Source organism: Dichomitus squalens (assembly GCF_000275845.1).
Source record: "Dichomitus squalens LYAD-421 SS1 unplaced genomic scaffold DICSQscaffold_71, whole genome shotgun sequence".
NCBI classification, from domain to species: Eukaryota; Fungi; Basidiomycota; class Agaricomycetes; order Polyporales; family Polyporaceae; genus Dichomitus; species Dichomitus squalens.
The window spans coordinates 44,791-70,909 of record NW_006766953.1 but is presented as its reverse complement, the minus strand read 5'-3'; the positions used below and the strand labels follow the sequence as shown (position 1 = coordinate 70,909).

Below are 26,119 nucleotides of genomic sequence, written 5' to 3'. Positions count from 1 at the left end.
TCAAGACGCCATCCGCAGACCGAATCTTCAAAACACCTTCTACGAATCGCATCCTTTTCCCGAAGACGCCGTCTTCGCGTCATTCGGCCGTGGATAGCGACGCGGACCCGCGAACGCCTACGAGCTCGCGCACTCCGTCTCTATCCGGACGTTCGACTGCAACCGACTCCGATGATTCGGTGCCCTCCACCCCAGTGCACCAGCGCGGCCCAGATGCCAGTACCGTCCCCCAGACTCCAACAAGCTCACGCCGTCAAGCGTTGTACGAGCGCGTCCGACAGCGCTCGCTCCAGAATACTCCGACGAAGGCCAATCCCACGGGCGCGCCCATGTCGAAGGACGTCCTTTTCAGGCTGGGCCAGGAAGAGATACGCCGGCGCTGCCTACTCGGCCGGCTGTCCGGCGTCGCGGAAAGCGTCTGGATGTGCGTACCCTCATGATATTTCGTCCTTTTCTCTGCGTTTGTGCCCGTACTTATGCTGAACCGCCTGCTCGCGCCCAGGTACTTCTCAAACCCCGTCGGAGCCGCAGCAACGGCGCCGGGCACGCGAAAGCGCCGCGCCATGCCTGAGTCCGAGGTCACCGCGGCCGTCATCAAGTCCTCCCCGGTCCCGCTGTCCGTCGCGGAGGCGCAGGAGTCGCTCGCGATGCTCGTGAAGCTGTGCCCGTTCTTCCTGAAACGGCTGAACTTATCTGGGGAGGAGTGGCTTGAGATGCCCGCCGCGTCTGAATCTGAGAGCGACGCTGAAGGTCCTGAATCGAGTGCGGACGTTCTGGAGAGTCCGCGAAAGGTTTTGGCGAGCCCACGAAAGGGCAGCTCGGGCGTTTGGGCGCCGGGCTCGGTGCCTAGTAGTCCGTCGAAGTTGAAGACGAAGGACGAGAGCGCCATCGCGATGCTTACGCGCAGCCCGAGGCAGGTGAAGCCTCAGGGTGGAGGCTTGCGCGAGGTGCGGGAGCGTATCCGCAGAGAGCTCGAGTCTATGGACTGAGCGCCTTCACATTGCTTTGTGCTTTTTCACACATCTTAATCCTTGCTCCATTCTCATTATTGTATCTTGTGCTCGTCTTGCGGTGCATTGTACCCGTTGTTTTCCTCCTCGCTGATGCACGAACCTTTGACAATGTCGACGCTCTCGATCATGTTTAGCCTGGACGTTCCCACTCCTCTGTTGATTTATGTATATCTAGTTATGCGTATACCTTAGTATTTGTAGCGTTTGAGGTAGCAATTCAAGTATGTGATACAAGAATCGTTGTCTCTTGATACAATTCAAACCATCGGATCCAGGCATGGAACCGACGGGATATCCCGATTACTGAGGACAAGTGGTATGATATCCCTCACGCCTCCTCCACACCATACTTCTCCCTCATCTCCTTCTCAAACTGCACGACATCGACGACTGTGCCCTCCAACCGCGCTTTCTCCGAAGCGAACACCGCAATGTGACTCCTCAAGGCGTCGGTCGCGTCCGTCCCGAGCAGGGACTGGTCTTTGGTCCGGACGGCCTCGACGAACGTGCGGATCAGGCCGAGGTCGCCACCACCGTGATGGCCGCCCTCGCTCTTGGGCGTGTGGTGCGTCGACTTGCGTGTGCGGAAGTCGGTGACGGTGAACGAGCTCATGTCGCCGACGATCTCCCCAAACGCGAAGTGGATGCGTGTCTGGCGATCGCATTGGAGCTTGGTGTGCGCGATCATCGTGAACGAGGCCGTCGCCCCCGTGGAGAACTCGATGTTCACGACCTATAGCATGTCGAGTCCCGGTGTTACAGTTACAACGGCGTTCAGCAGAGAGGGGGGTACGTGAACATCGTTGGTCAGGTACGGAAAGTGGTTACAGCGTTAGGAGGGAGGGGACGTACCTGGTTGTCGCAGACGTCGTTGTCACACTCGTATACACACCGTCCATACGGCCCGGTCTGCAATGCGGCGGTGACGTTCTCAATGTCGGGGATGCCGTCAACGAGGACTGAGGAAGGCCAGCCGTCTTGACGCAGTGTTGCGGGATCGAGATATACTGTATCAAGGACGTGCAACGCAAGGGAGCTTATTAGACATCTGGAGACGGATGCAAAACGGTTTTCGGACCGGACGAAAAAGCACACCCACCTTTCTTCGCGCTGTATGCGCAGTCCTGTTCGTACGGACAATCGAGGCACCGCGTTGCATCGCCTGCCTCCTTGGGCTTCTGGTCCTTGCGGAAGTGCTGCAAGGAGCCGAACGACGATACTCGGGATACGGTGCCGGGGAAAAGCCAGTGGCACAGGATGTCCAAGTCGCTGTTCAATTTGAATCCAAGCAGGAAGGGAAGCGCGTGTCAGAATCTTGTTGGAGATAGATCGCTGGAACCGCATAGGTCGTGAGGCGGTGATCAATGAAGGAAACATACTGGCAGCTCTTCGTCATCAGCGAGAATGCGCTGTCCTTCTCGCGGGCCCAGTTGCCACGCACGTATGAATGTGCAAAATGCCACCAGCCGACTGGCTCGATGTGCACGACGTTGATGAGCTGACCCAAAGCTCCCGAGCGCACCACCTCTGTCAATGCCTTGTTGTATGGCGAATAGCGAAGAACTACAGAGTTTCAGCGGGAAGTCAAGGTACATTAATACCTCGAGGATATTAGGAGAACTTCTGTGACGAAACTGACCGTGACCCATCCCGAAGATAATCCCAGCCTTCTTCACGGCGGCTTCCATTCTGAAGCAGGCCTCGAGGGTCGTCGACATGGGCTTCTCGCACAGGATGTGGTACCCTTGCTCCGCAAAAGCAAGCGTCACTTCCTCATGCATACTGTCCTGCACCGTCACGAGGACAGCGTCGGCGAGTCGCTTCCCGACCGTTTGGATAGTCTCCGCGGAGGCCTTGAGAAGGTCCCTGTAATCCTCAAAGACAAGCGTCTTGTCCACAAAGTGTGCTTCTGCCATGAGCTTCCGAGTCATCGGCCGAGGCTCTGCAATGGCGACGACCTTGCATTGGGTCGGTTCAGCGATGGCATAACTGGCGTAAGTCTAGAAACAGATAACTCAGTGAGCACAGGTGGATGCATAATGGTAGTGCTCATGAATGGCACGGCACATACTCGGCCACGGTTGCCGCAGCCGATAACAGCGATAGTGACCGGTGCAGAGGCGTCTCCAAAGTCGTGCGGCATTGTGCTCGTTTTCAGGAAGGTGGAAGCTGAATTTCCGGGGAGCCTCAAAGAACGTCGCCATGCGCCTTTAATGTTGTTGACTCCTGCCAATGGCATCACGGACCGGATGGAATCGTGGTCTACAATCTTGGGGTTCTACTGTCTATCTGTTCTTGCCGTGTACCCGCCGTACGCTCTAGATTTCGAACTGCTGACGAGGAGAGCGTTTGGCCGCAGTATCGGCACAGCACGAGTGCCTGATCGTGCGAGAGCCGTCCAACGGGAGGGAGACGATTGCCTATCAAGTGACGGTCCTGCTGTGGTCTTCATGCCAGGGGCAAGCATGTGCGCACGCGCGTTCTCCGATCATTGAAGAGTCGCCCCGCGCGCGCGAAGCTAATCAGGAATCGAACACCGAGATATCGGCTTGCATTTGGGGTACTGGTGGTCGCTAGTCAAGAGTGCAAATGATATGTCGACCGGGCAGGAGAAGTCGAATGTAGTCGAAAGCTCGTAGACGACGCGGGCGGTCCGAAGGAACGTGTCGCAAGCAGGCGCGGGCCGTTTCGCGTTACCGTCCTGCTCAGGAATGCATGCCTCGCCTCATCCCTCGACTTCTGCGAAACCTCCAACATGCCCGCAATCGCATTTTAAAACCCCCACGTCAGCAGATAGAGAGGCCAACTGTCGAGCGTCCCGCGAAACACGTCTTCACGCGTCCAGAAGAGGTCAATGTCTCGCCGTGTGGCCGCACTCAGTCGATTTTGCTGGACCGCAAGGCTGTCCGTCTCATCTTTAGACATGCACGCTATCAGCGGGAGAAGGGCTTGGCTCCAGAAGTTCGCATTTCTCGAACACAATGGAGGGCCAAGCAGAGGAGCGGACGTGCTCCTCCTGGAGCAATGCCGAGGGCAATGACACGGGAGGAGAGGTCATTCTACGGGAACCCATATCGTATGCTGCTGTTCGTCTCGATCGCGCGTGTTTTCCTGACGAGCGGGTTAGTGCGAATGCTTGGTAGTCCCCTGCGAAAGTGCTACGAGACTGGGTGGGTCTTGCCACGGGGTGTGTTACAGGACCATACCCTAACCTCCATAGGTTCGCTAACTCGTCTTCAATAGACCTAATGATTCGGATGGCTCCTTCAATTGTTCCTGGAGACAAGACACAGACCGCGTGCCTTCCTAGTGGAATTGAACATGCCGCCTTCAGACGCTTCAGGGGAGGGAAGTCGAATTACCTGCTGTGTTGGAAGCCTGTGTTCGAGCAGACGTTGAAGACAGGTGCGACATCACTCTCGTTGACTCTGCGTGTGAGATACATACCTGCAGGTCCTGTCGGCAGGTTCCTACAAACGCTTCAAACCGCAATACTTCCCCGAGCTGAAGATGCACCATCTCATACTCGAGCAAATCAGCCATGCTCTGCGCGTCCGTGTTCTGCATGAGCTTCACCTCCTTGCAAAGCAACTACGACGCATACAGCAGCCCACATCCCCACCCCTGATGAGGCGTCTGACTCGTGCTGAGTGGGCCGAGATCAAGTCGACTGGGGCAATACCCTTCAAGAACGCGGTTGCTGTCCTGGTCGTGCCTCCTCTCAACCGGGATCCGGAAACGAAGCAGCGCCCCGTCCCAAACAATTCTTCAATACCAATTGAAGACGATCGGCTTGACTCGTCGACGCTCCCTCTCTGTGAAATGCGTCCTAATGCCAAGGAGCTCTGGGAGCTTGTTGATGAGCACCGTGTCTTGCCTCCGACGCGAGTACCGGTCTACAATGGCGTTCCACTTTTCCCATCTCGAACGCAACGTGCTGCGCTACTCGCTGCTCTCACGGAAGTTCTGCGAGCGGAAGGTTTGGCGAGGCGGCGAGGAGCTAGCCATGCCGGACGAACAGTGGACGAGACCCAGACCACAGAAAGCGTAGGGCGCGCAAAGGGTGACCAAAAGGCTAGCCACGCAATTCTTGTTTGTTCGGATGAGCAGACACTCTTGCGTGGTGACACCGTTCCCCTCGCAATAGCCCTTTGGAGGATACGGATGTGGGAGCAGGGCCTTGATGTCATTTCTGGATTGGAGAGCTCGCCAAATTGGACAGCGACACCCCCTCGGACGTCGGCATTATAGCATGTTGTCCCTAATACTATACCTCTGCTTTGACCCTACTCATCCCATACACGCACCCTTATGATACGTTCCTACCAATACATTGCCGATCACTCGGCACAATCGTCCTGAGTTACATGGTACACACGCATGCTCGAATCCGACCTCTATGCATCGACAGCCATCGCCACCGCAGACGCGAGGCTGGCGTCCTTATGATCGGTGCCCAGAACCTCCCTCCCTTGCCAAAACTTGGGAAGCTGGTCTCCAGGGACGAACAACCGCTCGACCTTGTCCTCTGTGATCACACACATGCGGATGACACCTCCTGAGGAGCCGTCCCGGGACATTGCCAGTGCGAGCGCTGCGGGCTCGGTCAGTACCAAGTCGTACAGAAGTCCGGCAAATCAAAACATACTATTCTTAACGAACTCGACCGTCTCGTCACGGTTCATGCCATCCCTGTATGTCGCATCGCAGTAACCGTACACATACGTCGAACCCGACCCGCCGATTGCCCATGGCTGCTTGAAGAGACCGCCGCCGAGAGGGATGTTGTATACACTGGGGCCAACTTCCTTATCCCAACCCGCGACGATAATGCCCGCAGAGAGCGCGTCCTTGTTATCGTAGCAGAACTTCTGGAAGATGGTCGCGGCGGTGTGTACGGGTGGGGGCGAGCCGCTCATTTGTCTAGCAATCCGTTGTATGAATTAGAGATGCGGTGAAAAAAAACCATGGATCCTCACGTGTTGAGTTGGAGGTAGTAGTGCACAAGGTCTGCAATGGCTTGGGTGTCCGCCGCGGAACCTGACCGACAGCAGTAGATGCGGTCGTGTACATGGGTGAGTTTGTCTGTCACGCGATTCGCCTAAACAGACGTTAGGCTTGTGTTGTATCAAGGGGACTGGTAAGCCTACAATGTAGCTGCCCGTGGTTGTGCGAGAGTCTGCGCCGACGACAACGCCATCCTTGAATTGGACAGCCATGATCGAGGTCTATATCCCGAGGCTATCATCAGCTTGTATTCCTATAATACCAGAACGTCCAAACATACGCCGAGGTTGACCTCGCCAGATTTCAGACGTGCAATATCAATTGTCTCCATGTCGTCGGGTGGGATGTCGTGTGTAACAGGAATGGGGAAGAGAGGAGGATGAGCGCAGGTACGCAGGTCGCGGGTGGCTGATGGGGTGACGCGTCCGACGCGCGTCGCGGGCGCTTCACTGAACGCATCCCATTCTCGCTCTCCTCGACCATCTCCAGCTCCTCCACGCCCCTTCGCCGACGCATTTACGACAGTTCAAGTTCTCATAGGAAACAAATATGGCACCTCCACAACTTGTGCAAGGCTATAAGGAGCTCCAGAAAGTGTTCATCTCCGGAAATCTACAGCAGACCGGAGTTCTCCTCACAAAGCTGAAGGTACGCTTTCTCTCCCCGGTCCTCCTCTCATACAAACTTCTCTGATCGTGGCGTGCTATGTATAGATTGGCCTTACTGAGGCCGGTCTTTTTGTACCATATGGGAATCCCGATCCACAAGACCTCGTCCTTGCACGTAAGTAGGAGAAGTATGTGCACCCAGAGAACGGTACTGAGAGGACACGACGCTCTGCGCGTATATAGGCGATGTCCTCGAAGTCGGCGCGTTCTGGAGCATACGTACAAAAGACATCCCATCATTTGACCGTTACTTCTCGCAACTGCAGACTTTCTACAACGATTACAGGTGCGTTCCCCACTCATCCCGCATGGACTGTCCGCTCACTGCACCCACATGATAGCTCCATCCTACCACCATCACCCCGCGAATATCCTCTCCGCGGCCTGAACCTGATCCGTCTCCTCACCCAGAACCGTATTGCCGACTTCCACACGACTCTCGAATCCCTTCCACTACCTGCAGATTCACTCACTGCAAATCCCTACATCGCACACCCCATCAACCTCGAGCAGTGGCTCATGGAGGGCAGCTACAGCAAGGTGTGGAACGCGCGAGAAGAGGCGCCAACGGAAGAGTACAAGTTCTTCGTCGACAGTCTCATGGGTACTATTCGGTACTTCAGCCTCTGGAATGTCTCCATGAAGACAGTGCTCACGCAGTTCTCCGTACGTACAGGAACGAGATCGCGGGTTGCGAAGAGGCAGCATATGATAGTTTGCCACTGAAAGACGCGGCGACACTGCTCTTTTTCAAGAGCCAGAATGAGCTTTTGACATTTGCACAACAGGTACGTCGTGGGTCACATTTTGTCCGAATGCTTCGTTAATGCAACGTACGTGCTCTCAGCGGGGATGGCAAGTAGATCTCACAGCAGGGAAGATCACGTTCGCGAAGAAGACCGAAGAGAAGGTGGAGATTCCAAAGGAGAGGCTCATTTCCGCAAACCTTCAGTATGCGCGCGAGCTTGAGCAGATTGTATAGACCAGTAGCCGTATCGCCTCTCGGACAACTTGCTGCCCTTCTGCCTTTGTTGTGTTGATAGTAATGAAAGGTTTCTGTCATCCTCTGAGCGCGTTGTGTTGTACACAGGGCTGTCAAGTTTGATGCGTCCATATAGATTACAATGCAAGGTATGCCCACACGATCACTCGAAGGTCTCCAATGCCTCCTTCGCCTTCCGAGATGCTTCGTCCAAGAGGTCCTTGGGGACCGCTTGATGGATGCCGTTCGTCTCGTCGCCTACCCAAGACATCTCGAGCTCAAAGTCCTTCTCTTTCGCGTCGTCATGTACCAGGTAGATGCTGAAACCAGATTAGTCTAGAGTATGGCGGGGACCGAGCGATGGGAACGCACATTCGTGCTGCCTCCGTAACTGCCTCCTTCATCGTTAGTTCTGAGAACTTGAGCTTCTCTAGCTCAGTCTTAGCAAGCTGGCGACCCTTGCCGACGGCAGCACCTCGGTAGCCCTATGCACGGCGTCAGGATTTCTGCGGCGGATAAGCAGATGGAGCGTACGTAGGACACGCCACTAGGCTCGATGACAAACAGTGCAGGTCCGTGCTTGTCTACGCCGCCGATGATTGTGCTGCAGCCAAATGGCCGGACAGAGGAGTAGAGGGTGTATGCCTGCACGTACAGACCTACGCGGTCTACGACGTACTATTGAAACGCATAGTGAGAGAGATGGACGATATGAACGAGCAAGATGCACGCACTTGAAGCGTAGCGGGTGCACGATAATTCTCGCGGAAGCTCGAGGCCTCATCTCGTGCGCGGTTGGAGACATGTCTTCCGTCCGCAAGGTACCCTGCAGAAGCCTGAGCGACCAAAGACCTTGTCAGGCGTTTGAAGAGGTGAGCATGGCGGCTACATACGAGACCGATATGCTTATCAATTGTTTGTATCCTCCGGTTCGCTTCTGGTACAAGGAGCTTCGAGTGGATGAGCTTCTCTACAGCAAGTACGACGCCATCCTTCACGCGAAGGCCGATGGCAGTTCTGAAAGACATATGCAATGAGCTTTAGGTTACGCGAGAGTGGCCATGCAACAATCAGACATACCCGGAGTTCTCTACCGCCTTGTTCGCATATTCCACCTGCGCGCGAGCATTAGAGGCTTGAATGACATCCCGTTACGCGTCCCCGGACCGTACCTGAAAGATGCGGCCATCGGGCGAGTAGGTGCTAGCTGACAAGTCATATCCCGTTCCAATGGACGTCATGGCAGGCGACTGAAGATTTGAGATGTATAAAGAGGAGAGAGGAGCAACGAGGAGAGGGAGGAGGGAATGGAGGGATGCGTATACTGCAGGACGCGCAACCCTGGCCGCGACGCGTGCGCGTGAGAAGTACTTGCCGTTCTCAGACGCAGCGCGTCCTGGCGTCAACTGACCGCGTTCTCCGTCGCGTTCGTGAATCCCTGCTCAACCTTCCCCGCGTGCCCTGTCTTGTTCTCTCTATCTCTCATCATGGGCTCTAAGCAAGACTGGGACGAGTTGCTGAGAGAGCACCCAGTCCTCGCCCTCCCTAAGAGCGTGTCTGGGCCTTCTGGGAGGGGCGAGGCGGCCCTCCACCTCTCCTTGAGCTCGCTTCCCGACTTCGTTGACTTTGATCCTGTGCAAGACAAACCTACTCCATCTGGACGAAGACAGGCTATTGCCGTGAAGGATGCGGACTTGATAGTAGCAGTGGGGTCTGAGGTTCGGATAACTTCGCTGGGGGACTCGAAGGGGGCGAGGAACACGTCTCAGAAGACGTACAAAGTATGTGCTGCGGCGCGCGTACGGGACTGGCGCATAGTTGAACCTGACAGAGCCATGTAGATTCTGCATACACCCTCAGTGCAGTTTGAAATCCATCAGATTGCCTTGAACTCAAATGGGCGACTTCTCGCTATTGCAGGTGCTTTCCAAGTGGCCGTAATTGTCCTTCCACGGACAGGCTACAACAAGCTCGTTACCGCGACGGTCGAGTGCAAGTAAGCGTCAATGCATCGTGTAAGGGGGTCTTGTACTCAAAGGAGTAGGTCCTTCCAGGTTGGACAATACCACCATGCCATTGAGACATCTGCCCCAGTCGCCAAGATTGACTGGCATCCGTGGGGTCAAGGTGGGTCCACCTTACTGGTCCTGACGACCGATGGAAAACTGCGGTAAGTCCTCTCTCCCGCCTTCGACTATTCCGTGGCATCTGAAGTATTGCATACAGAGAGTATGACATATCCGAGGATGCGGACGAACCGCAGCAAACATTGTCGTTCGTCCCCGAGAAGAAGAGAGGGAGTTCGTTTCTTGCCGGCGATGGCGGAGAGCGTGAAGCAGTCTCATTTGCCCTCGGCAAAGGTCGAGCTGACTGGGGACCTCTCACCGTCTACGCCGTTATGCGTAGTGGAGACATCTATGCAATATCCCCGTATTTGCCGAAGAATGCGTAGGTCTCGGCTTGCGTGTCATTTGGATGTTCATTGACGTTGTCCTGCAGTTCAGTCCCGTCTTCTTACGTGCACGCGCTCGAATGCTATGTTTCCGCCAAGCAGGAGTTCCTCTCGAGCTCCACAACCGGCGGTCCCTCGTCTTCAGATAGCCTGACTACTCTCTATGACTATCAGAGAAAGTACGTCAATGCGTTGCTGAAACAGCTTCCTCCAGGTACAGCGTGGCCTGCAACAACACGCTTAGTACCTATGCACCCACCGACCACTATCAAAAGCTCGTGTGCAAGGCAGGGACCATTCCTTCTGCAGCCCGCACCACGAGCTTTGGAAGGGAGTGATGGCGGAGATGCTACGGACATCGTGTACTTGTCTTTCGGTGATGATGCTGCTGAAGAGAGTGAGGGCGAGACTGAGCGTCTAGGATTAGTCCTTGTGGCCTTCCAAGATGGCAAAGTCGACGTATACTTGGACGTCGAGAAAGTGGAAGCGAGATGGGAACACAAACAGGTTCGTCCCGTTCGCGCGCTATAGGTCCTAGCTTCTCTCAACGGCTCGCAGCATCCGTCAACCGACCTTCCAATGCTGGCGGTATACGAGAGCATCGACCTTGGCATCGTATCTTCCCTCAAGAAGGCCAGCCCACGAATCGGACAATCCCTCCTTGACCTCATCCAAGGGGACCACCCCTCCTTCCTACTTGACCCTATCCATGACGATAACCTATTCGTTTACCACGCGTTTGGAGTACATGCTCTGAATGTTGGAGCCTTGCTGAAAAGCCTGGCAGTCGTCCTCCGGGACAGCAACGATAGCGAAGCGAACAGCAGTTCCGGGATGGGGGTCGGTCTAGAAAACGTCAAGAGCACCGATGTACAACCCGTCTTGCTGACCTTCTCGACGGAAAACAAGTGCGTTACATATCTTCTAATGTATTAGGCAACAGATGCTCAAACGCTCGCTCGTAGATCTTCGACACCAGTGATTGGCGTCGCGATCCCCAATGACGTTTACCTCACCTACAGCATATTCGTCCTCACATCCTCCATGCGCATGTCCGTCTTCCCCTTGACCCTCCGCTCCGAAACCTCTCTCGTCTCAGAGTCTCAACCTGCGACTACGGCGAAAACCCCTCCTGCTATCGACCCTTCACCAGTCTCGTCGTCATTGTTCACATCCACACCCACACCGTCCTTATTATTCGGCACGTCACTCCCACCGGCCAGACCTACGCCCTCGACGATCCCCACGCCTACGCTAAAGGGTCTTCCCGACGCCCCCGATAGCAAGCCCGCGTACGTCTCCCTCCTCAGCGCACAACCATGGAAGGTCCCCGAAGCCATAGACCGGCCCAACGGCCTCCCGACCAACCCGCGTCTCTCCCTTCCCAACGGCTCCGTAGTGATCGGAGACAAGATCGAGCCCGAAACACTCCGCTTCCTCGCGTCGACCGTTGAAAAGCTCTCCTCGCAGATCCACGACGTTCAACTCGCGCACCGCGCGGCCGAGGCGCGCGCCGCGCTGCAGGAGCAGGAGTTTAAACGGCAGCGCGACACGTGCGCGAAGATGCTCGACATCGTGCATGCGCTGGAGGGTGAGAGGCAGCAGAGGGCACAGGAGCGCGTTGCGAAGGCGAGGGAGGAGCAGAAGGCGCTGTTGCAGAGGATGGAGAGAGTGCTGCAGGGCTTGATGTTGAAGGCGAGCCCGGAGCTGAGCGAGAGCGAGAGTAAGTGGTTTGAGGAGCTGAGGAGGACGAAGGCAGAGGTGGTGGGTGCGGGCAAGTATGACGACCAGGCGTTGGCTGCTAGGGCTAAGCTGGTGCGTGGCTTGGTTTATGTGTCGGTGACGTGGAAGACTCTGACATGATGGATTGCATAGTTGCGTCGCGAGGTCGACAGATTGTTGCCGCATCTGAAGGAGATGAAGGAGAAGGAGGTGGCCCGCAGGAAGGCTTTGGCGGAGCATCGGGAGACTCTTGGGTTATCACAGGCGTTCGAGCTGGGCAAGCGGTCTACGGAAGAGTACGTGTCTCTACTTCTGCTCTGCGTCTTCATATCTGACGCTGCTTGAGCAGGCGGGCAAGAATCAGCCAAATGGAATCGGAGATTCTCAGGCTGGCACAGCGGCTGGACATTACGGTTGGACGACCACCTTCACAACAAGCGTCCCCGCCCAGCGATGCTACAGACGGTTGACTTACCTGTCACCACATTGTACTTCTAGCTCTGGAATTGACTCCCTTGCCAAGCGCATAACATGAAAATATCGTATCGATGTCGTGAATCTAAGACATACAGGGTTCAGTCAGCGGTTTGCGGGACTCCGTGACCAGCACATAAGGCCCCGCCACCAGGTGTCCTGGCTCTGCCATCTCCAGATGGTCCAGAACGTATACAGCCCGACTGTGACGGCTACGAAGACGACGATGAAGATCGCAAGCACCACCCACGCTGGTGCGGAATTGATAGATATGCCGTGAAGGCTATAGGCGAGAGCGGCGGCGGCGAACGCGATGATCGACCACACGAGAAGCACAGGAGGAAGACTGAGCAGGATGGCATGGCCCGACAGGCCGAACGCGCTGTTTCGTGCGTTGTGCAGGTAAGCAAACTGTCATGGGATGTCAGCAGACGTCGTCTGCGCCTCGTGGATGGAACGACGTACGGACGATGGCACCTCTGTGTTGTTACGCTGATGTCTCCAGACGAAGAACACCCCAATGGTGATGCTGCCGAGGGAAGCAAATGCGGAGAGGGGCGCGGCAGCGCGAGTGATGCTATCGATGTCGTTGACCGTGAGCAGTCCGACGGTCGCACTGATACCTGTTCAGATTGTGCTACGCACAGACTTAGCGAGGATGAGACTCACGAAAGCAACACAGTCGCCTGAACGTGTCGTCAATGTGCCAGCTAGGTCGGGATGACCAAAGCACTCACAATGAGAATGAAATCAGAGTACTCCTGCACGAGCTGCCGCGTGTAGGCTTCCCAGCTCTGACGGAGGCCGGCTACATGTCCCCTGAACTCGCTCGCTTTCTTGATATGCGCAAGATATGTTTGGGGAATGCCAAAGAAGGGACCGTGGATGATTATCTGGAGGAACGTCTTGGTAATAACCGACTCCGGTGTGGAGATATCTGGAGCAGCGTACAGCGCCTTGCGGTATGTCCGCATCTCCGTCCATGTAATTTGCCCGTACCGTTGTCCGGTGCGGAAGCTGTCTGCGGGCAGATGAACGATAACTTAAGTTAAGACGAAAAGATTGGCCGGCGAGAACGGCGGACGCACAAACATCCCTCAAAATCCAGCCGAGCATGCTGCTAGCAGAAGGCATAATTTCGCCCGTAACATCTATCAGTCCTATAAGGATCCTTCTACATGACATGCTACACACATATCATGGACCAACCTCTAGCGCGTTGGAGAGCTTCCAGCAGTTGCTCACACTCTATTTTGGAGAAGGGGCCGACGCTGCGAGAACCGTCGATAAGATGGTCTAGGAGTTTGATCCTTTAAATGAATTTCCGCCTTAACGAGGACAGGCCGAAGAGCCTACCATGGTAATAAGCACTGAGAGCATCGATGGCCTCGCGATAACCTTCTTCGTGGCACGGACGGTGTGAAGGGTGATGCGTTAGGAAATTCCAATAGAGCCGCCGGAATCGCAATACTGAAAGCGCGTGGATAGATTCGTCAGTATGTCCTTGGGTATGCTGAACACGCAAAAGTAGACTCACGGCTGTCAACTGGTAGCCTCCTAACTGTACTACCGGCTGACACTTTGGCAACATCATAGCTGGCCACGCACTGTTTGTGGTTCATAAAAAGACACATGGAGGCGTCGACCCCGTATGCCATATATATCTCCATGTAGTCCGGGAGGCCTTGCTGTGTGCGGTTGACACAAAGGCTTTCGACCTGGCTGAGGTGGGTGGGAATGCGGATGTCTTCATCCACAATTACCTTGTGCCGGTCGTTGCGAAAGTAAATCGAGCCGCGGGGGTGGGTATACATCCTCCAGCCTTCCGGAGCATGGTTTTCCAAGGAGGAGAAGGTCACGTAAGCATCGTCATCTCTAATCATCACAATTCATCAGCTTCACGCCGGAAAACAAGAGAGACGCACTCATACTCGAGATCAGGCATGGTATCAACCTTCTCCAGTGGCGTAGTCACCTCACTTGGCGTGGCCACGATTGTTGAATCATAAATAATGTTTTACCAGTTATCACTGCGGGATAGCAACCGACGTGGCATCTGGTAGGGTCAGGAGAGTTGCAAGTAGGAACCACGCCGAGGTCTTTGGAGCGGAACGAGCCTCAAGGAACTTGAACAGCAACATCGTCTGTACTGCGCGAAGCACTGCAGTTCTGGGCGGCTAATTGGACGCGTTCCTCACGTGTATCGCGACTGCGAGCGTCAAGCGCGTGGTGGGCAGGACCGCCGCCGCTGCCTTCCGGGGCGACCACCACCATCCTGCAGACGACCTCGCATGCTCCCCTCGCCCTCCGCATAGTCATCCCGGCTCTCGTGCGACGACATGCCACCTTATCTGGAGCTCAGTCTACGGGTCCTTGCCAGGGCTTTCATTGATCCCACCGACCCCGGTGGAGATCCTGGCCCCCCTCCTGGCTCGCCACCAAGAAGTACGTCAATGCGCTGAAGTATCACCTTCGCATGCTCAACGGATATTTAGTGAGATACGATGGGCCCTGGTTTGCCACCCAGCTCACGATATCCGGCGTCATTGGTCTTCTTTCCTTTCTGGTGTTCTCGTATTGTCGCACAAGATGGCCGCTCCTCTTCGCCCCTCGCACCAAATTGAAAGGTACGCCGTCGCACTCACCACCACTCTGAGACTTCTGTTTAAGTCTTTCCAGGTTTTTCTCCCCATGAGGCGCACGCCAAGCAGGCCTTCTTCGGCTGGATCCTCCCTACCATCCGAATCTCCGAGTTCACAGTGCTGCAAATCGTCGGTCTTGATGCTGCTGTAGTACGTCGTACATAGCAGCCCTCGCGTTTCGATTTGCGCACTGATAGCTCCCTCATGCGCTAGCTCCTGAGCTTCTTCAAGATGTCGTTCTGGCTCTTTTCCTCATGCTCCGTCCTTGCTGCCGTCATCCTCATGCCCATAAATCTGAAGGTGACCTTGGTGGTTGTCGTGTGGGCCACAATGGTGCTGACACTAGCGTTAGAATAATATTGACATCGGAGATGGACGAGAAGACGCACCTTTTCCTGGGAATTATACCGAGCCTCCTACGACGGATCCCACTGCACCTCCCACATCCTGGGATAACTGGTTTGACCTCATCAGCGATGCCAGCAGCTACCTATCTGTTCACCTCCTCTTTACCTACGTTTTCACCATTCTCGCTCTGAGGGCTATTTACAAGAACTTCAAGAGGTTCATTCGATCCCGCCAATTGTTCTCTCTAGAGCTCGTACACTCTGTCCCCGCAAGGACAGTCATGGTCACCCATCTACCTCAGCACCTCCAGTCTGAACCTGCTTTGGCGGAGTACTTCGAACAAATGGACCTGGCCGTAGAGAGCGTTAACATCTGCAGGGAAGTCGGCTCGCTGAAGAACCTTCTCGACATTCGCACGCAGGCTCTCTTAAAGCTCGAGGCTGCGTGGGTCGACTACCTCGGTAATCCTAGCCAGGTCGCACCGAGTAGGTCAATCCGGTCGAATCTCATCGACGTCGACGATGCCGCATCTATAGAGAGCCAGCCCGAGCAGCTCGTCCTGCCTAACCGCAAGCGACCGACCATCCGCACGGGATGGTTCTCCCGGAAGGTAGACGCCATTGAGTACTACGAGGAGAAGTTCAGAGAAGCCGATGAGCTGGTCAAGAAGCGGAGACGCACGGGACGTTTCAGGCCTACGCACGTCGCCTTTGTCACTTTCGAGAAGATGTCCAGCGCTGTGCGTATTAACCCAGAGACTTCTCCCCGCCCTGATCGCACATTCTGATCTGAGTTCTTTGATAGCAAATTGCTGCACAAGCTATCCATGCCTCTCAACCGACGCAAAGCTTGACCCACCTCGCTCCGGAGCCGCGCGACATTGTATGGACCGCGATTTCGCACTCTCCCCTCAATGCCCTGGTGCGCGAGTGGCTCGTCATGGGTGCCATGGTCGTGCTGCAGTTCTTCTGGTTCATCCCAATCACGGCGCTTGCTAGTCTTCTCTCCCCCGAGGAAATCAGGAAGACCATCCCCTGGCTTGGAGAGATGATGGACCGCAACGAGCGGATTGGAGCGCTCGTGCAAACGCTGTCGTCCCTGGGTATGGTGATGCTGAACGCAACGCTACCGTTCCTACTGGAAGGTGTGCTCGTGATTCCACGCTTTGCAAGTGTGTGGTTGGCTAATCTTCAGTCTTCCCATCCTAGGCCTAACTTACATCCAACCTTTGCCCGCGAGGAGCTGGATCGAATATTCGGTGATGAAGAAGTTGGTTTCAGCAGCAACACTAAGCATACGCTGATAGCTTACAAACATCCCCTTTCTCTCTCTCAGATACTTCCTCTTTCTCCTGGTGAACGTTGTCTTCATCTTCCTTGTAGCCAGCACATACTGGCAGCTTGTCCGAGACCTTGCGCAGTCGCCCGCTAAGGGGCTCGAGAAGTTAGCCCAGGCTCTGAACGCGGGTAATGCGAGACATTTCTTCGTTTCATACGTCATTTTGCAAGGTATATTCTCAACTCTCCTAAGCATCGGGGCAGGACAGATTACTAACCTTTGACGGGGTGTTAGGCTTCGGTCTGATGCCACTGCAACTCCTGAACCTCGGAATCATCATACCGCGGCTGTTCTTCCGTCTATTTGTAACACGAACACCCAGAGGTAGGGGCAAATGGCAGAACAGGAATGATTCAGAAGCTGATTATGCTTAGACTTCGCCGAGCTTAATGCCCCGCCCATGATCAACTATGGCATCGTCTATCCTCAAGCTATCCTGGTTTTCGTCATTACTCTTCTGTACAGTGTCATCCAGCCGCTCATTCTCGTGTTCGGAGCCGTGTACTTCGGTGTGGCGTACGTCGTCTACAAGTACAAATTGCTATTTGGTAAGTCCCGCTGGCAACGCAAGTATACGACGATCCTGACTAGTGTCCATTGCAGTGTTCTATAAGCCGTACGAGTCGCAGGGCCAGGCTTGGCCGATCACCTTCCATCGCCTCATCTGGGGCGTTCTCATCTTCATCATTTTCATGAGCGGCATGTTCATCGTGAAGAAGTCGTTCATATTGGCTACCCTCCTTGCGCCTTTACTCGCTGGCACCCTACTCTGGTGGTACTACACCGACAAGCAGTTCCGTCCTCTGAGCAAGTTCGTCAGCCTGAGTTCTGTGCACGAGGTCGAGCGCGGTGAGGAGAGTGCGGATGTAGTGAGGCTACGTGCAGGCCATCCCGTGACGTGGTCCCAGAGGTACGCTCATCCACATCTTGGGAATGGTTCGATTCTGTCATTGAGCGCTATCTGCAGCAACCTGAACAGACGCCGATACGCACAGAATGATGAGACGTTGTACGTCGCGCCAGAAGACGAACGGACGGACTACGTAAGTTGTTCATTGTCATGGCGTCTCAGTCCCTCCGCTCACTCCGTATCCAGTCTCAGCCGCCGATGGCCAACTTCTATAGTGGAGTCCTGAAGTAAGTGATGCGACGACCTTTGTAACAACAAGTTTCGCTGATTGTAACATTGCAGCACTGGCAAGCGACGATACGGCCACCCCGCGCTGACTGGAGTGCTTCCTGTTCCTTGGCTTCCAATCAAGAAGGGCCAAAGCCTGAACAGACATCGTGATACAGGCGATGATGGGAGCCCCGGAGTAGTGCTCACGCTCCGGAAGAAGTACAGCGTCCTCCGTCCACGACCGCAGAGCCAGCACAGCGACGGATCCGGAGCAAGCACTCAGAGCGTCCCAGAGACCACGCCCGCTGCACCCCCAGCCGAGGGCGACCGTCCCGAGCCCTCTGACCGTTCCGTGCTCGACAGGAATCCGTGGGAGGAGCAGCCCGCGGGCCAGCGACGCGCGCGGCCGCACAGACGCACGAACAGCGCGCATCCCGTACAGAGGCGGCTCAGCTTCGACGCCGCGTCTGGCGTCATCGTCTTGCCCGAAGATCAGGATTGGCTGTCTGGGGGCGACAGCGACTCGGATGACTATGGGGAGCTGCAGGCGTCCACACTTATGGACTCGCAGATCTTACAAGGCGAGCCCTCTGAGGGCGGATCCGTCGTTGCAGGGACGTTGCCAGCGGCAAATAAGCGGTACAGCACGTATTACCACCATCCGGAGAGGAGGAAGACGTATACCCGCCCATGAGATGGAAGCAGGGCAAGTGGGGCTGGACAGTAATGTTAGGGCTCTATCTAGTAAATCGCACATATTTCTATAATCCTTCCACAGTAACGATGTTATCGCACTTGCCTGCGCTATCTGTAACGCACTCCAACATCTCTCTTCACATATGACACTACTCGCATGCTCGCAATACATTAGACTTTTCGACGCATTGCATTAGTCTGGACTGAGTGAGTTGACCGTGACGCGCGCTCGCGGTACAATACAGCCGGTTTCAGCTCGCTTGTCGTGAGAGCGCCGCGCCGCGTCTCGCGCATTTGCCTGTTTTCCCCTCCTAAGCGCCCCCAAAGGAACTTCGGACGACGATATCTCCTCGACTGCTCAATGTAACCACTTCATTCTTGCGTATTCTGGCTCAGGATTACGACGCGCAGGGCACGGTACTGGTTTCAAGTTAGCAATTCGTCCAACGGGCGATTCACCTGCTTTCAGTCGATTTCATGCCGTCTTCTGCATCCATCGCACATATTTCCTTGAACATCACATGGAGGGCTCACTGGAAGCCGTTGGCGGATGTCACGGAGGGCATATGGTGCAGAAGAGGTCCATGATGTACGTTTTCTCCATTCTGCGAAGGGTCTGGCGCATGCCTACTATACCACTCTGTCGTATATCATCAAATCCAACACATCTTTGCTACGAATCATGTCACATATGTCCACTGTAAGCCTACAAACCCATGTAATTGTGCTGGTTGCCAATGGTAGTGTTCTACAAGCTCTCCTTTGCAGCTCCAATCTACCCACCTCGTCTGTTCCTCCCTCCTACTCAACAGTGACTACATGGCCCCTAATGCCTTGCAAGACCACAGAGATTATGGAGGTGCAGATTACTCACAAAGTCATGGTGTCTGGTGCTCCCCGACGAGGACTTTGAGCTGGCCCAAGAGGGCTGCCACCCGAGCCCACCCTATGGTGGACGTAATTGTCGCTGGACACTCCACCTTTTGACACAGAGCCCTGGGTAGCGTCTTGTCTTCACCATTCCGACAATTTCCGGGAGAGTACGCCATACCATTCAGCCAACAACGCTGTCCGAGTCGAGCAGGGAGCTGGAAGAGCGGGAATGCCCAGAAGTTGGTGACGTCGAGTTGGCGCAACTTCAATACAATACCGTGCCCTGCGCGTCGTAATCCTGAGCCAAAATACGCAAGAATGAAGTGGTTACATTGAGCAGTCGAGGAGATATCGTCGTCCGAAGTTCCTTTGGGGGCGCTTAGGAGGGGAAAACAGGCAAATGCGCGAGACGCGGCGCGGCGCTCTCACGACAAGCGAGCTGAAACCGGCTGTAGCAGCCACGTGATCGGGAGACGCGTCCTTGTGCGCGTTGTAGGTTGCAGTCGGGTTGTTCGACTATACGCCTCTGCTCCCCTTACCCTTCGTTGCTACCTTCGCTTCACGACATCATGAGCTTTTTTGGACAGGGGAACAATAGCTCGACGACAGGAAACACAACTGGCAGCGGATTCTTTGGCCAGCCGCCGGCCGGACAGGCAGGGCAGACCGGGACCACTGGTGGAAGCTTGTTTGGTGGTAGCTCAGCCTTTGGTGGTGGTACGTCACGAATCAACTCAAATCGCGAATACGTGCAAACATTATAGTATAGCAAATACCACTGGCAGTCTATTTGGTGCAACGAACAACTCTACTAATACAACTGCTCCCGGTGGTGGTCTTTTTGGCCAGACGAACACCACGGCGCCCGCCACGGGTGGATCTCTCTTTGGTTCCACTGCGCCTGCCAGCAACACCCCTGCATCCGGAGGGGGGCTTTTTGGCGCTTCATCTGCAAACTCTGCTACGCCCGCCGCTGGAGGCGGATTGTTTGGCTCCACCAACACATCAGCAACACCCGCTGCTGGCTCGACCACAGGTGGATTGTTTGGAGGTGGTGGGACCACTGGAACAAGTCTGTTCGGCAACAATGCATCGTCCGGTACGAGTGGAACGTCAGCAACGGGAGCAACAGGGAATAGTCTCTTTGGAGGAGGGTCTACCGGAGCAGGGTTATTTGGCGCGAAACCCGCCAATCCTGCGCCGTCTAGCACTGCACCTGCGGCGGGCACGACGGGCACTCCCTCGCTATTTGGAAACACTACAGGATCTGCGCCCAGTAGTGGCTTATTTGGCTCCACGGGGACGACGGGCTCGACGACGACACCTGCAGCAAGTGGAGGTTCGCTATTCGGCAATGCTGCGCCTTCTGGTGGGTTCTTTGGAAACAAGCCCGCAGCGCAGATGGGGACAACTACAACGCCTGCTGCGCCTTCTGGTGGACGTGAGTCATGCACTCTATGCACGCTGATGCAGAATTGAACTGTTGGACGCAGTATTCGGTACCTCGGCCGCCGGCGCGTCAACTGGCACTACTGGCAGCACGACAGGTATGTTGACATTTCCGTCTTTCATGCGAGACTACCTACGTGAGATGTGTCATAGCCCCGGCCGCGCCCTCCAATAGTCTGTTCGGTCTGCCACCCAAACCTGCCGACCCACAGGGAACGACTGCAGCAACTGCTGCGGGTACTGCGGGTACGACTGGCACGACAGGAACGACCAGCGCCGCGTCATCTGGGAATCTGTTCAGTGGAAGTCTGTTCGGCGCAAAACCGGCTACGCCGGCAGCTGGTGCGACCGGCGCAACCGGAACGACCTCTGCACCTACTGGCTCTACAACGACAGGAACCACGGGAGCCACGACAACACCTTCACTCTTTAGTCTCGGTGGCAACAAGCCAGACGAGAAGAAGGACGAGAAGAAAGATGGTGCTGCAGGTGCGTGCTGCTTCTGGCAGAGCGTTAGACTATACTAACCCCAGCCAAGCTCCCGCACCAGTGTCGTCTTTCAATCTCTTCGGATCCAAGCCGGACGACAAGAAGCCCAGCTCAAGTATGTGTAGTCCGAGTGTAGTGACATACAGTTCATCACGCTGAATATTGGCTACTAGCCCCTGCATCTGGAGCATCTACGACCACGGCACCCACTCTAGGAATCACGACCGCTACTGGTACTGCAGGCGGATCAATGTCAAATGCGACCACAACAACGGCGGTGGCACCTCCTTCAGCATTACGAGGGAAGAACGTCGAGGAGATTGTCAACAAGTGGTCACAGGACCTTGAGACACATGTTCGGGAATTCAACAAGTTCGCTAGCGAAGTCCACGTTTGGGATCGTGCCCTCATTGAGAACGGCAACAACGTATGTAGTCCAGAAGCGGAGATCTTGATGAATGTTGCTTCATGGGCTTCCACCTAGATCCAACGCTTGTACACCATCGTGCTCGCAGCAGAGCGAGAGCAAAACGACATCGACCAATCGCTCGACCACATCGAGCAACAACAAAAAGACCTCGCTGCCACCCTTGACGCATACGAGAAGTCAACCGAAGAGATTTTAGGAGGACAGGGTGGCAACCTCCGGGCGCTCGATACTGGGCCCGCAGACACTGAGCGCGACAAGAAGTATGTACCTCGCATTAGTCGCCGTCGGACTTCCCTTGACTCCCTGTCCACAGCTACATGCTCGCAACGGAGCTGCACGGGCATCTGGACGACCTCTCTGGCTCGCTTATGCAGATGATCGAATCCGTCAACGCGCTTTCGCTCCCTTCCAGCGGTGCCAATGGCCAAGGCCAGGATGGGGCCGATGACCCCATGGGCCAAATCGCCCAGATCCTCAGCAGTCACCTCGAGAGCTTGCAGTGGATTGATGGAGCGGTCCGCGAGCTTGACACGAAGATCACGGACATCGAGCGGGGCGTGAAGGCGAGGACGGGAGGGGGCAGCCTCCTAGGGTCAAGTACGAAGTCGAGGGGCTACGGCCTACGATGAGCCCCTTCAGCGTCCATCGTCAAGTGCCTTGCGCTTCCCTGATCATGCGGTGTATGCTACTGTACGCTATGACGAATTCAACAGCGATCTAGAATCCTTTCTCCATAGTCGCCGACGGGAGCCCGGGTCTGGAGCACGGAAAGAGTTCGTTCAATTGGCTTGACGCATCGCCGTTCACATCCCCGTCCGGACCCACTGATAGCAAAGGATCCGATGTCGTATTCCTGCGCCAATACGAAGCGAAGGTGGGAGCGCAAGCACATCATTTGTGAAACAGGAGTCTTTCTTTGGGAGCCGCCGTGCAGTCACAAGATGGGATGACGGGAAGTTCTGTCGCTTTTGAGGCGTAGAAGTACTTCTATGCGGTGTTGGTGATTTATGCGATTGGATGCAACTAACAAATTTCCCGCTGCTGACTGACCTTGCCAGTCAACTACATCAGGGGATATTGCTCAATGGCGCGTATTTTTGAGGAGAAGTTCTTCTCCTTGTGAGTAGAAGCACTTCTCTGAATGGTGGGCGCGATGTGCGGACCGGATGCGAGCCACCCAGCGATAAGCCATTGCTGACTGAACTTAGTCGGAGGACGGGAACTCCGTCCTCGGGAGAGCGCTTGTCAGGTTTGGACGGTTGAGCGGGGGCAAAACGAAGTGAACCCAACCTAAATGTCTATCGAGTGCATTGATCTTCCTTAGGAAGGCAAGAACTGCTGTTGAGTGGCCTTCTTGAATCGCTCAGGGAGAACGCACCAAGTTTACCTGGGATTGTATTCGGATGCTGGCGTCAAAGGGAACGTTCCTGGAGATAGACCAGAACCGGCGGCCAACCTTCGTACCTCAGGCGTCAGCTTCTCTGTACCCGTGATTGCTACCGTCTCATTGTGGGATCCTTACAGACAGTCTCTACTCCGATCACACTGCTGCATAGTTCGCTGTCCCATACAGACCGGCAAGGACTTTGTGCTCACTGTAATCACGCCCTTGTGGATGTGGTTTGTTCAAGTTCCTTAAGCTGCCTAGCCAACCACGTGATCATGACTTTCGGCGTCATTCCGTTCGAGGGAGCATCGAGCTACTCAGTCGCACCAACTTAGTACAGAGAACCGCCATGCCCCCCAAACGGCCCTCTTCAATTGTTCTACCGTACGTTTTTCCAATCTCTCGAAGCTCGAGAGATAAGCTTATACGCTGGGCATGACATGATCTTCCGCTGGGTGGATAGGACTCGCGGAGCCTCCACGCTCCCGGGAGAAGCGAACGCAGCCAGTCGTTCATGGGGCTCGATGAGGACCATGGGTAAATTCTCACAGCGATCCCCAGGACATCTCTTCCGTGCAAAGATGTATCTAACGTCTTCCGGACTAGAATTCTGACCTGGTCCTCGTGCTGAACCTAAAACTAGCGTCTATAAAGACGAGGGGGTCGAAGAGAGGGCACGATAGCCCCTCACAGCAGTCCCTCACCCATCTTCATCCTACTACTGCTTTGAGACATGAGCATCACTGACATCTGGGACCCAGTCAAGATCGCCGGGATCCGGGAGATCATCAAGACCCGCCAACAAGATGGCTGGGACGAGGCTTGGTTTGTGTCTCCTTGCATTGTCCTACCTGGCTAATACTGACTGAGGGTCGTATAGGCAGAAGGACGTGACGCCCTGGGATGCCGGTCAACTGCAACCGCCTCTCAAAGAGTTGATCGAATCGAAGCGCCTCCCCCTTCCAACCACGGGTCGTGCTCTCGTCCCGGGATGCGGCAAAGTAGGTCATGGGCGCTCGACTCTAGGCGATCCTGATTGACTTACTATCCCCTCTGTAGGGCTATGATGCCATTTGTATCGCTGAGGGCCTCGGGATCGAGACAATCGGAACAGATATCTCGGAGACCGCTCTCAAGCAGGCCGAGGAGTGAGTCCACCATCGACATCTTCGTCCCGTACTCCGACGACTTACTTGCTGCCAGTTACACCCGCTCCACAGGCACGACTGCGAACGTGCGCTACGAGGTTGCGGACTTCTTTGCCATGAAGGAGCAGTACGACCTCGTGTATGACTACACGTAAGTGCTCCACGTCCCTCCCCCCACACTAGGACATCTTCCTGACCGTATGGGCAGCTTCTTCGTTGCGATCCTGCCTTCCCGCCGCCCCGAATGGGGCCGCAAGATGGCGGAGATCGTCAAGCCCGGGGGGTACCTCATCTGTCTCGTCTTCCCTATCCTTGACCCCACCGACACTGGCCCCCCCTTCTTCGTCCGGCCTGAGCATTACGATGAAGTGCTCGGCGACGGCTGGGAGAAGGTCTTGGACGAAGTGCCCAAGATCAGTATGGAGTCCCACGTCGGAAAGGAGCGCATTGTCGTCCGCAGGAGGCTGTAACGATGTCTGACGGCGTTGCACCATGTCGCAGCAGCCGTTTACATTTCTCGCTTCTATACCGCTTCGGGATTTCACTAGGGGCTCTGCTCCGATCGTCGCTTCGCACCTAGCTTTACACCTGAACTCAACTTCGGGCGATAGTTCCCGGCTCAACCCGGGCCCTTCGGGGGAGGGGGTTTACACAGCTATCGGACATTGCATACGGTGTAGCACAAACAATGTACAGTATCGACCGCCTGGCTGTTGTAGGTAAATGTAAACAAGGTTTACTTGTGATAGCATTTGTGTGAATGATCCGCCAGTACCGCGTTCTGGTCTAACAAGTGGTATCGTGTGGTACGCATGGTACCATACTCCTGCGATCCTAAAGCGGTAGCACCGCCACGATCGAAGGCGAATACTCGTCAGCACAGCGTTGTTACGGGTCAAGTCAACGGTCATGACTTTTAGACGACGGATGACCGGTCACTGTGTGACCCGGTCATGACCACCAGTCAAAAGTTAGCACGTGAGATCTCCGGCATGTCCGAGTGAGCGGTCTGACGGTGGGCTATGGCTCGGATAGGCTAAGTCCGCGAGTTGATGAGACTGTCCGTTATTCATTCCTGTCCTTGACTTTGAGCATGCTACTACCCCATACTCTGCCATGTTTGAGCTGCCAACCGACAGAATGGTCGCCTACGGATGCCAGATCAAAAATTAGTACATAGGGAATAGAACTCGACCAGGTGCCTTTGTTGTGGCCACGTCTTGACCATATGATTCGTCAGAACAAAATCCTACGAGACGCGTATTCTTGCAGTAACAGTTGAGTATGCGACATGGAGCTATGATTTCATTGCTAAGTAATGACAGAAATAAGTGTAAGAGATACAGTGTACGAGGCCATTGTAACGACTGAAATGACGAAGGGAGGGCATCAGGAAAACGTCACGGACTTGTACAGGTACTTGGGGTACTTGGCCAAGTACCTCAAGTATCCCAAGTACCTCAAGTACCCCAAGTCCAATGGACTTGGCCAAGTTGGGTGGGTCGACTTGGCCAAGTACCAGGTACTTGGCCAAGTCCTCCAAGTCCCTGTTCAAGTTCATGCCCAAGTTCACTGTGAGATGTATTGAATAAAGATGATATGCATGGAAGTAAATCAAAGGACAGCTGCTCTTGATCAAGGTCAAGTGTACAATATTTGTTAGTGGGTGCAGCGGCGGCAAAAAAAAATGCCACCACAGGGAATTGAACCAGCAACCTGCAATTTCAGTGTCCAACACAGCATGTTCAACCACTACACTACAGAAGCTCACACTATAGCATAGAATAGCAGCCATATATAGCGCTCTTTGCTGGACTCCGAGAAATTCTTCACCATCCTCTCCTGTACCATAGCAGAACTTGGACATCCACCACTGATACC

At 55.0% G+C, this 26,119-nt stretch overlaps 10 protein-coding genes across 10 annotated transcripts; 6 read left to right on the top strand and 4 right to left on the bottom strand.

The window, feature by feature from the left end:
- Nucleotides 1–144: 144 nt before the first annotated feature.
- Nucleotides 145–3,379, bottom strand: DICSQDRAFT_141150 (streptomycin biosynthesis protein StrI). The gene is made up of 7 exons (XM_007370589.1): nt 3,085–3,379; nt 2,653–3,013; nt 2,393–2,576; nt 2,113–2,282; nt 1,866–2,020; nt 503–1,746; nt 145–424 (listed from the first exon to the last, which is right to left on the bottom strand). Exons 1-6 carry the CDS (start codon nt 3,154–3,156, stop codon nt 1,342–1,344), a joined length of 1,347 nt encoding a protein of 448 aa, XP_007370651.1. The 5' UTR covers nt 3,157–3,379; the 3' UTR covers nt 145–424; nt 503–1,341.
- A 349-nt stretch (nt 3,380–3,728) lies between these two features.
- DICSQDRAFT_71137 (uncharacterized protein) lies at nt 3,729–4,582 on the top strand (the record flags this gene model as incomplete). The annotated part of the gene is made up of 4 exons (XM_007370588.1): nt 3,729–3,798; nt 3,859–4,089; nt 4,141–4,200; nt 4,257–4,582. The coding sequence occupies 4 exons, from the start codon at nt 3,729–3,731 to the stop codon at nt 4,580–4,582; spliced, it is 687 nt and encodes a 228-aa protein (XP_007370650.1).
- An 885-nt stretch (nt 4,583–5,467) lies between these two features.
- DICSQDRAFT_19866 (20S proteasome subunit) lies at nt 5,468–6,351 on the bottom strand (the record flags this gene model as incomplete). The annotated part of the gene is made up of 5 exons (XM_007370587.1): nt 5,468–5,607; nt 5,662–5,936; nt 5,993–6,114; nt 6,164–6,241; nt 6,301–6,351. Coding segments are annotated over 5 exons (666 nt in total), but the record flags the coding sequence as incomplete, so codon positions are not given.
- Nucleotides 6,352–6,531: 180 nt separating this feature from the next.
- Nucleotides 6,532–7,728, top strand: DICSQDRAFT_112897 (uncharacterized protein). Its single transcript, XM_007370586.1, has 6 exons — nt 6,532–6,668; nt 6,734–6,803; nt 6,872–6,974; nt 7,030–7,302; nt 7,365–7,476; nt 7,536–7,728. Exons 1-6 carry the CDS (start codon nt 6,570–6,572, stop codon nt 7,668–7,670), a joined length of 792 nt encoding a protein of 263 aa, XP_007370648.1. The 5' UTR covers nt 6,532–6,569; the 3' UTR covers nt 7,671–7,728.
- An 11-nt stretch (nt 7,729–7,739) lies between these two features.
- On the bottom strand, nt 7,740–8,970 carry DICSQDRAFT_93445 (20S proteasome subunit). Its single transcript, XM_007370585.1, has 7 exons — nt 8,843–8,970; nt 8,751–8,785; nt 8,564–8,687; nt 8,405–8,506; nt 8,205–8,348; nt 8,043–8,155; nt 7,740–7,990 (listed from the first exon to the last, which is right to left on the bottom strand). Exons 1-7 carry the CDS (start codon nt 8,909–8,911, stop codon nt 7,834–7,836), a joined length of 744 nt encoding a protein of 247 aa, XP_007370647.1. The 5' UTR covers nt 8,912–8,970; the 3' UTR covers nt 7,740–7,833.
- A 187-nt stretch (nt 8,971–9,157) lies between these two features.
- Nucleotides 9,158–12,314, top strand: DICSQDRAFT_157828 (uncharacterized protein; the record flags this gene model as incomplete). Its single annotated transcript, XM_007370584.1, has 9 exons — nt 9,158–9,451; nt 9,512–9,666; nt 9,715–9,840; nt 9,897–10,118; nt 10,170–10,629; nt 10,681–11,030; nt 11,088–11,937; nt 11,998–12,140; nt 12,194–12,314. 9 exons carry the CDS (start codon nt 9,158–9,160, stop codon nt 12,312–12,314), a joined length of 2,721 nt encoding a protein of 906 aa, XP_007370646.1.
- Nucleotides 12,315–12,417: 103 nt separating this feature from the next.
- DICSQDRAFT_112889 (uncharacterized protein) lies at nt 12,418–14,415 on the bottom strand. The gene is made up of 9 exons (XM_007370583.1): nt 14,250–14,415; nt 13,856–14,193; nt 13,675–13,788; nt 13,528–13,614; nt 13,407–13,469; nt 13,056–13,339; nt 12,988–13,004; nt 12,784–12,934; nt 12,418–12,729 (listed from the first exon to the last, which is right to left on the bottom strand). The coding sequence occupies exons 1-9, from the start codon at nt 14,261–14,263 to the stop codon at nt 12,424–12,426; spliced, it is 1,374 nt and encodes a 457-aa protein (XP_007370645.1). The 5' UTR covers nt 14,264–14,415; the 3' UTR covers nt 12,418–12,423.
- Nucleotides 14,416–14,579: 164 nt separating this feature from the next.
- Nucleotides 14,580–18,642, top strand: DICSQDRAFT_112885 (uncharacterized protein). Its single transcript, XM_007370582.1, has 14 exons — nt 14,580–14,763; nt 14,814–14,945; nt 14,998–15,110; nt 15,174–15,260; nt 15,313–16,047; nt 16,113–16,452; nt 16,517–16,577; nt 16,644–16,816; nt 16,881–16,970; nt 17,021–17,194; nt 17,250–17,556; nt 17,614–17,689; nt 17,743–17,783; nt 17,839–18,642. The coding sequence occupies exons 1-14, from the start codon at nt 14,658–14,660 to the stop codon at nt 18,458–18,460; spliced, it is 3,057 nt and encodes a 1,018-aa protein (XP_007370644.1). The 5' UTR covers nt 14,580–14,657; the 3' UTR covers nt 18,461–18,642.
- Nucleotides 18,643–19,904: 1,262 nt separating this feature from the next.
- Nucleotides 19,905–22,515, top strand: DICSQDRAFT_163813 (uncharacterized protein; the record flags this gene model as incomplete). Its single annotated transcript, XM_007370581.1, has 8 exons — nt 19,905–20,052; nt 20,105–20,776; nt 20,829–20,882; nt 20,938–21,273; nt 21,323–21,388; nt 21,447–21,700; nt 21,758–21,963; nt 22,017–22,515. 8 exons carry the CDS (start codon nt 19,905–19,907, stop codon nt 22,330–22,332), a joined length of 2,052 nt encoding a protein of 683 aa, XP_007370643.1. The 3' UTR covers nt 22,333–22,515.
- A 1,038-nt stretch (nt 22,516–23,553) lies between these two features.
- DICSQDRAFT_183726 (thiol methyltransferase 1) lies at nt 23,554–24,911 on the top strand. The gene is made up of 5 exons (XM_007370580.1): nt 23,554–23,915; nt 23,971–24,091; nt 24,150–24,238; nt 24,294–24,389; nt 24,447–24,911. Exons 1-5 carry the CDS (start codon nt 23,824–23,826, stop codon nt 24,706–24,708), a joined length of 660 nt encoding a protein of 219 aa, XP_007370642.1. The 5' UTR covers nt 23,554–23,823; the 3' UTR covers nt 24,709–24,911.
- Nucleotides 24,912–26,119: the final 1,208 nt, after the last annotated feature.